General features: G+C 51.9%; 1 protein-coding gene across 1 annotated transcript; it reads right to left on the bottom strand.

The window, feature by feature from the left end:
- Positions 1–2,065: 2,065 nt before the first annotated feature.
- On the bottom strand, positions 2,066–12,919 carry VOLCADRAFT_103459 (uncharacterized protein; the record flags this gene model as incomplete). The annotated part of the gene is made up of 11 exons (XM_002947334.1): positions 2,066–3,071; positions 3,536–3,605; positions 3,885–4,222; positions 6,506–6,564; positions 7,011–7,161; positions 7,521–7,579; positions 8,050–8,188; positions 8,613–8,665; positions 9,296–9,419; positions 9,637–10,200; positions 12,872–12,919. The coding sequence occupies 11 exons, from the start codon at positions 12,917–12,919 to the stop codon at positions 3,057–3,059; spliced, it is 1,620 nt and encodes a 539-aa protein (XP_002947380.1). The 3' UTR covers positions 2,066–3,056.
- Between the last annotated feature and the right edge of the window lie 1,833 nt (positions 12,920–14,752).

The raw sequence follows: 14,752 nt of genomic DNA, 5'->3' as shown, positions 1-14,752 counted from the left end.
TTGCAATCCCTTTCCATTCGCCCTACTACTGCTACCCCAATGAAAGCAGTAAACTGGCACTTGCTTTAATGCAAACATGTTAATTTGACAGAGCTGGCCTCCTTGGTCTCTCATCACAACGCACGGGAGCTGCCCATCTTTGGTGGTTTGGAGTTGTCAAAGGGACTCCGCAAGAGGACACCGCAAGACATTGTTACACAGAGCCCTGCACGCGACCCATCAGGGAGCAAGCTGAAAAAAACCGCCAACGAGCAGCTCAACGTCCGTCTAACCGTCCGGGAACCTACGCGAGGTGCGGGAACTAACCCCGGCCTCGTATATTCAATACCCCGTACACGCACATCTACGCGCACTCAACACCGTTATTCGTCGCCATGCACGAATGTCCTGCGCATGTAAAAGTTGGCGAAGAAGCACTACACCGCTACTAGCCGAAATCTCTGATCTATATGACTGGCACCCGCAACTTCATCCTGAAAGAAGGTGAGCCTCTGACGAAGGCCGGCCTAAGACCGACAAGGCTTTGCCCAGCAGGCGCTTACACCCCCGATGATCAACTGCACGAAGCAGATAGAGGAGGTGAGACGCACTCGCGCAAGCAAGGGCACCCTGGTCCTGGCCGGGCAAAGACGCGTGCACGCACACCACTGCGAGGCCGCCCTAGCTAAGCGAGGCAGTCATTGCGGCAGACCACCGCGAGCTGCCATAGGCGCAAGCTAAAATGGGCAACGGGGCAATGCGACACCCCCCGCAATGCTGCAATCAGTTCAATCGACCTCTAGTGCCTGCCCATCCCGCACCACTGCCGCAATCCGCCTCGTTAGACCATTCTCGCAAAAGCCCCTGTCTGCACCCACCTACGCACATTCCGGCAAACCCGTCAACGGGTACCATCCTCGCACATCGCTGCACCAGCACCTAGCTAAAAGGCCGGACATTGGAGCATGCTAAAAGATTTAAACGATATATACATGGGCATCGGCTCCGCTCGCGGCCGCACGTGATGGTGCGATCGAGGTGCGAGGCTGTGGGTAGATGCCCGAGGAAGAGGCAAGGCCCGCATAGCCACCTTACAACGAAATCAAAAACCAGTCTCTGCAACCTAGAATATGCACGAAGTGCACATTAAGGCAGGTCGACTTTCGATTTTTTGTACCCTCGAGTTATCAAGCAAGCAGACCGAGCTAAATCTGCCGTGATTGGCACTATGGGCGGCCAAGTAGTGCGACCAGTGGAGAAGGCTAACCATTTGCGCAGGCAAATGTGAAACGAGTTAGATACGTGACACAAACGACAGGAAGACTGCAGACATCGTGAGTAATCGATTTAAGAGGGTGCAGCTCTGCACGCTAAGCGAAGGTAGTAAAAGAGCCATCCTCCTGCTCACCATGACGACCGAATAGAGAAGTAGCGGATGGATTCAGGTTCCAATCCGGATCCTTGCACGCAGAGCAAGGGATCTTCGCAGACTGTGCCAACACCTACTACACTACGGCAGCTGCGCGCGTGTTTGCGCAGGAAACTAATAACAAAACAAAAGCGGTCTTTGACCCACAGGGCCTTGAACCCAAAGGGGAAAGTAAATAGGCCAGGCGATACTTTAGAGATCTCGAAGAGAGAGCCTAGGAGGATCCGGCAACTAGAATACAGGTGCATCAACAAACGCGAACCAATGCACACATCATGGAAGATCCGCTCCGTTACCCAAAAGCTAATTACCAGCATAATGAAAAGAAACGCTCCGCTTGCAGCACTTAGCAGTGTGACGAGCGGCAACTCCAAGCTAGGTGCATTGGCCGCGGCATTCGTGTCTTCTCAAAGTAACGACTCATTTTCGGTGCTCGGCAATGCACAGGCAATACACCACAACAGCAATCACACCACCACGATTACCACACACCTTTATGATTGGCAGCAGCAGCAGCAGCAGCAGCAGCAACAGCAACAGCAGCAACAGCAAAATTATGCATTATCATCATCGTCACTATCGCTACCACACAACCTATCTGTATGTTGGCCGCGCTGTAAGAACGAATCCCAATCATCAACATATGAATGTCCTGCCATCGCTGGGTACCAGCGCTGTAAAAACATCATTCAAGATTCATGTTGCATAAAGTTGGCCCTTGCCCGCGAGAGACAGGGCTCGAAGAATTCCAGTCATTGCACGCCTACCGGCAACGACTTGCGGAAAGCCATCGCGGCGTCTAACTCCCCATAACCCCTCAATACCCCACACAACCCGTCGTCTTTTAGCAGATGAGCAAGGACCTCCCTGCCATGCACGCCGCAGCACAGCAACGGCGGCGGCAAAAGCCGGGACGACAATAAATAAAACATTTCATGAATGCCCGCTGTGCACACGCGGTGTTTTTGCTATTACCTAGGGAAGCTCTATAAGGTCTCATTCTTCGCCTAAAAGGAATTAGCTCAGGGCACCGTTAGCCCTGCCTGCTTAGATGATGACTGTGCTCAACCCATAACCCCTCCATGTCACACGTTGGTTATCGTCCGTGCGATGGTCGGTCAATAAATACGTGCTGTGCATCACCATGTCGTAAGTCCACGCTGGATAACGGTTACCGCTGTCCAGAACCTGTACATATGCACGCTTTGCTTGCTATCAAAAGCTCGGTAGACTGCTCGCAGCACAGCAACGATGGCGATGGCGGTGTAGCAGCAGCAGCAGCAGCACCATTCCAGCCCACCATTCCTCTAGACCTTGCTTATCTCCATGCCTATAAGCTGTTACTTGCACGATTGCTTGCTTACTGGCGCACTACTCTGATAAATGGCTTCCGGAAAAACACATAAGAAAAACTTGCATGCTGCACCATGCTGCGCCATGCAGATAATCTTCCTAAATATCACTTCGGGTTCGTTGGCGGATGACCTGGCTGGCCTGCTGGCCCCGCACATAGCGTCAATCTGCTTGTCGGCAAGCTCTGCACCTAGCAAGGCTGTTGATGACGCCGCGGCGTTGGCTGATGGCCAGTGGTGCATTTGCCGCGATGTGCTCCTGTGTGCCGCATCTCTTCCGTGGCCTCCCCCCGCCCTTAGCAGTTATCAACCTGCAGCCGGGGGGTCGCCGAGGTGGCAAGGAGGACAGCGCGCAATGGGATGATGATGATGATGATGGTGATGATGGTGATGATGGTGATGAGGGATAATGTGCCGCATGCAGATATGGAAGGCCGTTAGTTGCCGTCAACACATGCAGGGGTGCACGAATCTCAGCCCACATAAGCATGCTCAACTGGAACAAGCAGCAGGAGTATGATAAACACAAAATTTAAGATGTCCCTTCTGAAAAAAATTTTGGACATGTCGCCAGTTAGTTAGCGGTTAAGATTACGGGGCAAATAAAGCGAATCACAGAAGTCGGACTGCAACCGCACGTACACGCAACAACATTCCAACTGCCAAACCAACAACGACCCCAACAATAACAAGCGACCCATTTCGGTACATTTCCCCCTCAGCACGCATTCGCACTCGCATTCGCAGCGCCGTCCCAACACCTCCACAACCTTACCAGTCCATCACAGTTGTTATCCAGGTTATCATGGCACTGTGCACCAGTTTCTGCAGTAAGCTGGCTAGCCCTGCGTGCGTACGAACATACGTGTGTGTTTCAATGATCGGATCGCGTGAATGTAAAAATATAAAAATAAATAAAAATGGCATACGGGTTTTACGGTTTTTTTTATAGCGATTTTGGGTAAATATGCAGTTAAACGCGTTTTTCGAGTGAACGTGCGGGTTACACCGAACCTGGAGGGCCCTGACATTGGCCCGGCCCAGAGTATCTCCCCCCCTCCCCCAAAAGGAAGACCAGACCGCCAAAACACAGCCCACTACCTCCCCTCCCCGCACACACGCACCGGCACAGTTTAACCGTAGCGATGCCCGCCTTCGTGTCAATCCTGGTCACTGTCACTGTCAATAGCGGCGATAGGGCGTCCTGCATGAGCTTGCTACCGCGCTTGGGCCAAGTGCTCTGTATTCGCCCGTCATCCAAACTGGCAAGGAGTACCGGAGCGCCGCAGTCTTCTACGTCCCGCGCGTGGCGGTGGATGTGGACTTTGTTCCTCTGCGCCTCGGGCAAGCCAACGTCCACTGAGGAGGTGTTGTAGTGGCGAAAGCTGACGTATAAGAGGTCGTTTCGATCCCACACCAAGGGTGATTCGGTGCGCCCAAACATCCAGGACCCAGCATATATCTGGGGGGCAGTGGATCAAACAATACATATAGGGGGGAAATAGAGCGCATTGAGGCGGGGGGGAAATAGAGCGCATTGAGGGGGGGGGGAAATAGAGCGCATTGAGGCGGGGGGGAAATAGAGCGCATTGAGGCGGGGGGGAAATAGAGCGCATTGAGGCGGGGGGGAAATAGAGCGCATTGAGGCGGGGGGGAAATAGAGCGCATTGAGGCGGGGGGGCAGGTAAGCGGGATGGGTGAGGTGTCAACGTGGGTGATTAGGCAAGTAGACAAGCAGGTAGGTAGGTAGGTAGGTAGGTAGGTAGGTAGGTAGGGAAGGAGGTGGGAGGGTAGGTAGGGAACGAGGAGGTAAGTAGGTAGGTAGGTAGGTACGTAGGTAGGTAGGGCGCGAGGTAGGTAGGGAGGAAGAGCAAGATGAGGAGGGCGACAGGTGCAAGGGAACAGTAGGAAGCAATACAATGAGATAGAGGCCCGGGTGGCGGCCGTGGTTATTAACAAACTATATTTGCTTTTCCTTGCCTTGGGCCCGGGGGCCGCTGCTTAGGCCGAAAGACATCCGCTGCACTGCAGTCTTCAAAGGTGTCGTAGACTTGGAAGCAACATATTGCATGTGGATAGCGCGTTTGCTGGATCATATAGTGACCTGCAAATGTTCTAGGACCTGGTTGGGGTTCCGGATTGTCCGCCAGGTGCGTGTGAATCGTGCACTAAGCCCAAATTAGTGAGCTTTGGTGCAGGATTTCGGTGCAAAATTCGCGTGCACCAAAAACGGGCCAGTAAATTCGCACATCGGTCGAGCAACTGGTCGAGCTTTTAGGCTTCTGCTCATTAATCGTTTTGTGTGTACGTGTGTAAGCATGCTACAACTGGCAATTTCGCAAATTTCGCGAATGCCGCACGTACGGTAATGAATTTCCAACCGACATGGGCCTCTGTGTGAAGTCTGAAAATCAGGAAATATGTACTAGGCAAATCGTATTGGAAGAAACCCATTACCGGTGATGGAGTTGTACGAATGCATTTTTGGCTGTCCCTGCCTTAATTTTAATGTGTGCAACGCGGCACCGGTCCGATTAAACTAGTGCACACATGCCAAAAGTCATGTCAGCACGTTACCTGTATAAAATATGCATGCTTTAGGATGAGAAACCTGGCAACTTATTTGCCTAGCTGACTTCCGTTTAGCTTCCATTATAAGGGCTTTAGGCAACTGCTTGGATACCTCCGCAAAATGGAATCTATGCGCCGCTGTGGGCCGCTTCTTCACACTAGAAGAAAGACCTATTAAAATGATCATTACATACTTGTCCCTGAATGGAAGTCAGGTTAGGCAAGTGCCGACTCTGATGATCCCCCTCTGCGCTTGGTTAGCATCTTGTGCTGTCACTTGCAACGTTGCGACACCAATCGGCGGCTTGTACAGCAGAATCAAAAGGCCCCCAAGTGCGAATGCGGCCCGGGGGACGGCGGGACAGTTGAAAAGGGCGCTAAGCGCTAATGTAGTTCTTCTAGAATTTTCTCGATTTCAAGGCTTACTGATCCTAACACTCGAAATGGCAATCGCGCGTGACTTATCACTTGCTTCCTGACATCTGTACCCGCCACCGGTGCTCCTTTCCTCATAATTTGCGACCCAGTCGTCCCGTATGAGGCCATGCCAAGTCGATTGCCTCGGATTCCGTCTGTATCCGTAGCGAAGTCCAGACAAAACGTCTGCTGGGAACTGTACAGCTGCGGACAATAGCTGCCTCTCCATTTTGTGAGCTTTCGGACAGCGCTAAAGATTTTGTGCACACATTCAGCACCCCTTCCCAGGACGAGCAAGTGCTCTTGGTCCAGCATAGAGCTGTCCCGTAAGGACAAATCACTTCCTGGCATCTTCCCCCGCTACACCTTGCCACACCATGAGCCCCCAACCATTGCTTGGCCAACAGATACAGTCACGAGCGCTATACCGCCCAGGAGAGTCGCAAAAAGTGCAGTTTTCCTGCCCGAAAGGTTACTACATTGCGAAGCCGACGAAACGTTTTTCTGGATGTTGGTTTTTCTCCAAAACACAATCGCCTCAGAGGCATATTTCCCCGCTAGGTTCCTAGCCCGCTGCCGACTGTTCGACATACTTTCGACAGGAGTGGCTTTCATTGCGAGCTGAGGGATTTGCATGAAGCGGAAAGCACCGGGCGCTCTATGCTCGACCGCTTCCAAACTTCCAAGAACCGTGGACATGTGAGCAAGCTTGTGGGTAGCTATGTAGCTACCCAGGCTACGGTTTCCAAACACCCACCTGCAGAGAGCTAACTGGGGTGTTGGCCAACCCCTTGATGGTGTAGGTACTCCACGTGCCTGGGGGGGGGGGGGAAATGTGGGGGGGCCCCAGACTGGGCGTGAGTTGTGGCGGACGACATGGCAGGGAGGCAGGGGTGGCTCTATCGGCAGACGCATCTTGCGGGGAAGGGGTCCAACATCACAACATGGTGCGCATCCTCCTCAAGGATGTTTCCTCTCGTACCAGCTACGCACTTGGTTGCCTCGCACAACCCCCTTTAACTACACCCTTTGCAACGCCGGGCTTGACGTCCTAATTGCAGCAACCCATACAACTCCCATTCCACTTCTTTTGTTGTCAGGTGTCGAACAACGAGGGGCTGGTTAATCACGGATTGACGCAAACCATGTGGAGCCGCCGCACATACGAGATTCACTATAATAAAACCGAGTTCATTTTCGCAGGATGAATCCTAAACTCTGATCGCACACAACCAACATAAGATGGCAACGTTTTGGCTCACCGACGATTAAATCTGTGTCCATAAGCACCCTCTGGGGAGTTGTCCATCCTAGCCACACGCTGTGAGGCGCATTGTAATGAGCCACAACGTTGGTGCCCATAGGGCATGATGGGTCACCGTACTCCTGCTCCACACCATTGCTGTCGTAACCCTGTGGTTATGCAGACACGCCGGATAGCACCACACCATTCGCCAGTGGGGTGTATGGCTTTATTGGGATGGACGCGAAAACGGGTTTGGGACTGCGCTTGCTTCTCGGGCTGGTCTTCTATCTGCCTCAAACACTGCACGACTGAAGAAATTTGCTGATTTAAAGGGAAAATGGAAAGGGATGCAATTGTGGTATGTCCAAAAGAAGAAGAATGAAATATGATGGGTGTCCATTGGAGGCCAAATACTGAGGTAAATTAGGAGCTGGGACGTTGGTCAAAATGAACGTCTGAGTATATAGATATGGAGAAGACCATGGTAGCCCGCGCCAGCAAGTCCCCGCAATCAACACGGGCCTACCTTAGAATGGAATAGGCCCAAGTTGTGCCCCATCTCATGCACCATAGTCCACGGGATTGCTGTCGAAGGACGCGGGCGGCAGGGGTAAGGGGCTGTTAGGGGAGGGAGCTCGGGAAAGAGCTGCCTCACAGAAAGAGAGGTTTGTACAGGGAGCGACCGGACAAAGGTTGCCCAAGAGGTCGGGCGGAGGAAAGGATAGGCCAGATCAAGGTTGGTTTGGTGGATAATTTTGCAAGCACACCCTCCGGCCGCACACCCGCCGCCCGCACACCCGCCGGCCCTTTAACCCACATCGATGCCGTGCTGGATGCCGCGCAAATAAGTTCGTGTTGGCTCTCCATTCCGGCTTCTCCCCGCTCCAGGTCACTCGCCTAAACCCTCCGTTAGACATTTCCTTTATTATTATCCCTCCCTATTACTCCCCCTAAACGGCGAAGATCCAAAACCAAGGGGCCTCGTCCAGGCCGCTCCTCCAAAGGCCTCCGGGAGTCATTTCACCCCCCAACCCCCCCGCACTCGCCTTCCGCACCACTGACTGTGGTCCACACCCCCGGTACGTCGCTTGTGCCGTAGTTAGGGCACATGATGACCCCGTACGACACGCCACCAAAGCTGGGCGGCATAATGTATACGTGCGAATAGTAAGCGCTTACGTCTTGTTGGAGACGCTGCAAGGTGGTGGGGGCGGGGAGCGAAAGAGTCAATGACGACAAACCGAGGTGTTGGGAAAGGTCTTTCCACGCAGGAATGGCGTAACAGTCGATGGGAAGCCAGGCGGTAGGTTACCGGGGATGGGCCGCAACAAGGCAATAATGGCCCGCCAAGGAAACAAGGGCATGTGCGCCATCGCAGGTCACATTTGTGCTTCCGTAAGCAACCCGAATGCCCAGACTCACGCACGCACGTGCACATGTGTTTACCACACGTTGCTACCGCACGCGCGCCCCAGCTGCAAACACGTTCCCCAGCACCTCAAAAATGCCCAAGGCTAGCCCCACTCCTGGGCAGCACATGACCCCGGCTCTCCTCCCCCGGCTCTCCTCCCCCACCCAATCGTTTATCCGGCTACTAATAGCTCATATATTTACTCACTTGCCGAGCGTCTGCGTCAGCCCTGGCTCCCCACACTCTTAGATCTCTATCGCCTGGTTCCACGCAAGCAAACACATGGTGGGCGTGCGGCGACATGGGCAAGAGTGATGTGGACCGCGACGAGCGTTGTCGACACGACATGGGGAATGATTGGGCTGGTTGGAATGTGAGCTATCCAGTGTGTTGTAGTCAGGGGAACACGGGGAACTAGCAAAAGAGGGGCTAGGGAGGAAGTCAGGAAGGGAACTACTTTTTGCAGCCTACAGTTTGCTCAGGCTGGCATACAGAAAAGCTGGCGCGAGGTCCGTTTTCAACTGATATTCCTTTTGATCAACCTGCTTGTCATTGCCTGAGGCCCCACCCGAAAGTTTTGTAGTTGGGGCAAAACAATATTTTGCTCTTAAGGTTTAAGGTACTAGCCCAGCGCAGCTGCCTCCAGCCATGCATAAAACCCAGCCTAGCCCAGTCTTGCCTTGCCAAATCGATCCATGCCTAGCCCAACTTAGCCTCGCCTGGCCTAGCCCTCATTGGGCGAGGGAGTCTATCGCTGTCGCGGAATTTAGAATATGTTGGCAATGCTCACGGCATTGCGACCTGTGATCCGTTCAATTTCACTGAAGGGGTGCCCAATACCCTAAGTCCCCATGTAGGCGTCGGCGGCTGTGTATTGCATGCACGCTCACCAGGGGGGCACCCAATATTCACGTGGTCCCGCAGGACGCGGTTGTATTTCGGGTCTGTAGGCATCAGGAGTGCACCAAAGGAACTCTGCCGGAAGAAGTTCGGCAGGACAGTCGCCCAAGCAATCTGCATCGCAGCATCGTGGCGCGGCACAGCATGGAATGTTAGGCTTTAATGCTAGGCTTTCGTACCATTCGTACACTATTACCCGACGTATCAAAGTGCATCGTGTCGGCATGATGATGCGGCACGTAAGGTACATAACACGAAACCCAAGGAATAAAATCGCACACTGGATAATGTCAGATGGTTTATCCCACTCCGTGATCTGTACCCTGGGCACCTGCAGAGCAGTGAGGTTCGCCCTGGAGGGCTCCCCGCAAACATCCACTGCCATGACCACGCTTGTCAAGGTTTTGGGGTCCCGGACGGGCACGTAGGCGTCATCGGATTGGGCTTGCTCCTCCGGGGGTGGCGGCGGCGGCGGGTTGGGGCGCTTAACTGGCGGGCTTCTGAGGGCCGGAGCTGGCGGCGGTGGTGAGGGCGGAAATCGGCTTGGGTTAGGTGGGCGTGGGGACGGAGGCGCCAACGGTGGTGGGCTCCCGGGCATCTTGGGCGGCCGTGGAAACCTTGGAGCTTTTGGTGGTTTTGGCGGGGAAGGCAGTGATGGGTTTTCAGGGCTTTTAGGTACCCGAGGTGCCTTAGGTGCTTTCCTCAGGGGTGGTGGTGGGGATGGTGGTGGGGATCCCGGTAGTCTTGGTGACTTTTGTGCTTTCGCAAGCGGAGGACTGGGTGGCGGTGGCCTGGGCGGAGGTGGCGAAGGTGGCGACCGAGCAAACATGGTCGTCCAGGTTTTGGCCCGCAAGACAGGCAACTGCTCTTGCGTGGGAAGGGTCAATGACGTTCCCTGGAGATGTCGACGGGCCGGTGACAGACAGAGGGCCCGACGAACATTCGGGTTGGTTGATTGGATTTTCAACAATAACAATGTATGCAATCTCACCAGCGTCGTGGTGCCTTCCTGTTGGAGCCTTCGAGTTGCAGCATCTGCAAGCCTTGCCCGCCTTTGTGAGGCATACACGAGTCTGTGACTCCCGGTGGCGAAAAGAATCGTCAAAATAATTGTTGAAAGCCTCATCTTGAGGGCAGCGCTCCGCTGGGATGTCCTCATATCTGGAAGACAGTCAGCGTGTAATGCGATGACCATTCAAGAAGTCAGGTGCGACGCTGTAGAGGGACTGCTGTCTATTGCACTAAGCAAAATTTGCAAAATAATCTGACAAGAAATTGTTTTGGCACTGGGGAGTTGCTGTCGACCAAACAAGGGGTCAGTGTGTACGTTTAATCGACCCCGTTGCGGGGTTCAATATCTTAGCAAGTGCAAGCACAAATTAACATAAACGTCTCTAACAGATATGAAAAGCTTATATATAATTAGGAAAGTCGTAGACTTAAGTCGCTGCATCGGGGGTGGCGCCGTACATCCGGGAATGCCCTGAAACTGCAACAGTTTTTGGATTTTGCATCCACCATGACAGCAGGATAGTTTTTATTTTTGCTTAAAGGGCTTGATTTGGGGGAAGTGGCCGCTAAGGATGTTATCCATGAAACGGGGGCAGTAGCTGTACTGGTTTCCATGCCGCTTCTTAGTGATTTCAAAGCAAAAGCAGCGCATGGCCTTAATGATTGACCCTCGACAAAATAAAAAATCACATGTGCGCATAAGTCGCACACAATATTTTTCATGTGCTCCGCACTGGAACATTTAGCACGTTGCTGGCGATGATACAATCATTACCGTATGCAGCTTTAAGGAAGTGCCGTACACACTCAATTTTAGGGTAAAAGCTAATTATTGAACGCATTGCGTATTATGACTTTTTCCCTCCCCTTGTCATTAGCATTAGTCTCCAAACCTATCTTTGACCGAAGCTCGCTTTTACCTAACTCTCATCGTAAGCTGTCGAAGCTTATCACCCTTGAAAGGGTAACACTTTACACCCTGGAAGAATGTGAGCCGCGCACTTCTCATTGCGCCTTATTCAGGCTGTGAGGTCATCACTTAATGCATATATTTTCAATGCATATACTATTAATTACCTCTTGGCTGCAGTTTAAGTCTGAGCCTTCATTCGTATTCACAATACCTGGCTGACTGAGGACATTTTGCAAAGGGCATATAATACTTTTCGTCCATTTCAATGTTATAATGAAGCCGGAGTACCGCTATCTTTCGGGCATTGTTGAGGGCCCTTTGCTGTCTATCTTCAGCTGTGCATATGCATGAGGCCGCCATCACGTAAGCTCCATTGCATCAAGGCTACCGCGGCAGAGCATACGACACCACGCTTACTTCCTACGCATCATAAATAACACCACTAGAAAACGATTAGCGCATCGACAACGATGTACCGAGCCGACGGTACTCGTGGACGTCCACGTGCACAAATATTGGATACCGCAACCCTAAGGAACCCCAATCGCAGCCGACCTGAATATCTTGAAGCAGTAAGGGATTTGACTTGTTTCTAGTAGTTTATTTCAGTACAAAAAAGCTGTAGCGGATGGTAGATAGGCTGATGAGTGCGCGCAATGCTGTTTGCACTGCGATGTTTGAATTAAAATCTTCCGCCACCCGTCCTTCACGCGCCGCAACACGGGCCGAACGCATAAGAGGATTTAGTCAATTTCGATTGTCGGCACTCGCAGCTGTTTCGAAGGTTCGATATGACAAGCGATGGCAGTTGCACGTCTCCGTCGGTGCAACAGAAGCAACAGGGCATCATTTTGTTGCAATAAACCGCCGTCAACGAACTGGACCAAAGCGCACAAGTCTTGCGGCCTCTTAGCTGAATGCTTCAAGTCAGGACCATACCACCTGCTAAGTGCTCGGCGGACACGGCATGAGTTCAGAAACAACCAGGATTTAAGAGCCCTTACGTGATTTCAAAAAGGGGAAAGCATCTTAGGGTAAAGAGTCGTAGGCGATGTCTCTTAGACAGGTGCATTATGAATGCACGAGCAGTCATAATGCAACAATCCGTGCAAGTACACCGCAGAATGTGGCGCTGCCCAGCGAAAAGGGTTAGGCAGGGCGCATGTCGGCCTTTCGACCTCAAGAAACTTGCAACAAAAACAAGCAAGACATTGCATCATCCAGCTAATCGTTATGCTTAATCACCCTTGTAGATAACCGTAATAAAATGGATGTTGCAGCGCGGCTCCTTCGTACATCTTACGCACATCTTATGTCCTACGAGTCGGAGCCTGTCGGAGTTCGCAAGATGTCCCAGGAGGCAAAAGAAGTCCCTTCCTGCGGTTGTCACCTAACAAAAGCGCCTCAATTCATTATACGACAGAATATGGGGTTGCACCAGAAGCTTCCTCTCCTCATTTCCTTATGCGCCCACCCTTGCCTGCAACAGAAGCAGCGTTATACGGTAACCATTATATTTTCAAACTGAAAAATTAACGCAAACCCTTTATTATTCAGCCAACGTCTTACCGCTCAGGTTATTCATTGATCCTTCCATGGTCCTAAGAGCCGCCATCCCAATTACGCAAACAGTTACGCCCACCTTCATCGACACCCTGCCTGCCATCGAAATGTCATTTGGAATGAGCATATTAAATAACCCATGACAAACGGTTCAGTAGCACTCTACTAAAAACCTTGGTTCCATCCCGATGCCTGCAGGCGCTTAACTTCAACAGGGTGTTTCCACTTGGCCGCACACTTACATTAGTTTCCTTTATCCACAGCCGCAAATAGCCCGCTAACCAGTGGAATTCACAGCAGGACCTGTCGAATTGCCCACATTCCACCAATTAGCCGACCAAGCTGTAACGATTTGCGCATTAAATAACACCCACCCTTACTATAACAATCGTTTGGTGCCTTTATAGCAACCTGTCGTATGGTTCCGGGGCGCTTAGTGGAAACACCTGTCCACTAGCCACACACTAAGTCCACATTTTAGATAATGTTCAAAAGTTACAGGGTGTTTCCACTTGGCCGAACACTAACACTAAGTTTGAATGTTCTTCGTCCTGGACTCGTCTCTCGCCGTTCTAAATGCATATATTGATACTACTAATGATAGTAGGAAATATTCATCAAACAAATTGGAGGTTGGGGCACTCCTGGCGGAGAACCGTAAGGCCTAGTGGAAACACCCCGTACACTAAGTCCACACTAGCGCACACCTGCCATTAACTATAGTACCTAGCACTAACTATTTGGCGGGCAACTTTTATGAGCTGGATTGTCCCTTCTGACCATAGACTTTAGACGTAAGCAGCTATCTTTTTTCCTTCCTGCAAACGCCGCGTTGACTTGCGCACGCCCAACACCGACAGCCTCAGAACACCGCCATTTTGCAATGGAGCCCTCCTTCAATAACGTTCAGCAAACATATACCGCTAGTTTGCCTTCCTTCGCTGGCCGGCGGTTGCCAATGCACCATGCGGACTTCATGGCGGACATCATGACGCAGGCTGCGCCGCAGCGGATCTTAAATACGCGAATTCTTACAGACCTTGGCAATTATCAGCAATTAATCCCTGGCGCTAAAACGTTCAAAATACGAAAACAATTTTGGTTTCGGCGCTCCTTAGTGCCGCTAGTGGAAACACCGTCACACTAAGTCCACACTAGCACATAGTGTACCGAAGATAGTGTTAGGACAAGTGGAAACACCCTGTTAGTGTGCGGCCAAGTGGAAACACCCTGTAATTCAAAATTTTTCATTTTGTGATAACCAAACCTTTGAGCTTTACAGAACGGATTCCAATTGCAACATGGATTTTACAAACTCGGCCTTGGATTTACTCATGGTGTTCATCTGTTCGTCCGGCACTTCGTTCGTCCCAGGCCGACCATCGGCCGTCTCCATCTCTTACCTTGCCTTAGTAAAACACCCAAACCAGCACCAGGAGTTATCTCAAAACAGTTCTATTCCCCAAAACAGTTCTATTCCCGACCCTGCTCTGCTGGCCAGTTTTAAAATTGGCCTGCGCCACACCTCTGCTTATCACATGGGACGCGTGATATACGCGCCAATATACGCCGTAGCGCCGTTGCCTAGAAAGTATAGTCAAGATTTTGGCACCTCAAGGCCGTGAGAGGTCGACTCAGCGGTCTCCCAGCTTCCCCAACCGTATGCAATGAGGAGGCAGTGGATGATGTCATCTGACAGGATTAAAGCTGCGGTGCAGGTATTGAACGCCAGAAGAACCTCTGCTAGCCCTCCCTGAACCCGAACCCTGATCCTGTTGCGAAATATTGGCGGGCGCGACGAAGAATTAGGGGAGTTTTACATTGAAATACAAGCGCTGTGACCGAAGAGCATGGCCCTTGGGGATGTCACGGCACTGTGAACCTTTACTTTTATCAGCTACGGAACTCCGTTTCATACGGAAGTTTCAGTACGGAACAGCAGTAGGCTAGTGCTGTGCCT

The sequence above is a fragment of the Volvox carteri genome, assembly GCF_000143455.1.
Source record: "Volvox carteri f. nagariensis unplaced genomic scaffold VOLCAscaffold_6, whole genome shotgun sequence".
Lineage (NCBI taxonomy): Eukaryota > Viridiplantae > Chlorophyta > Chlorophyceae > Chlamydomonadales > Volvocaceae > Volvox > Volvox carteri.
This window is presented reverse-complemented; position numbering and strand designations above follow the sequence as displayed.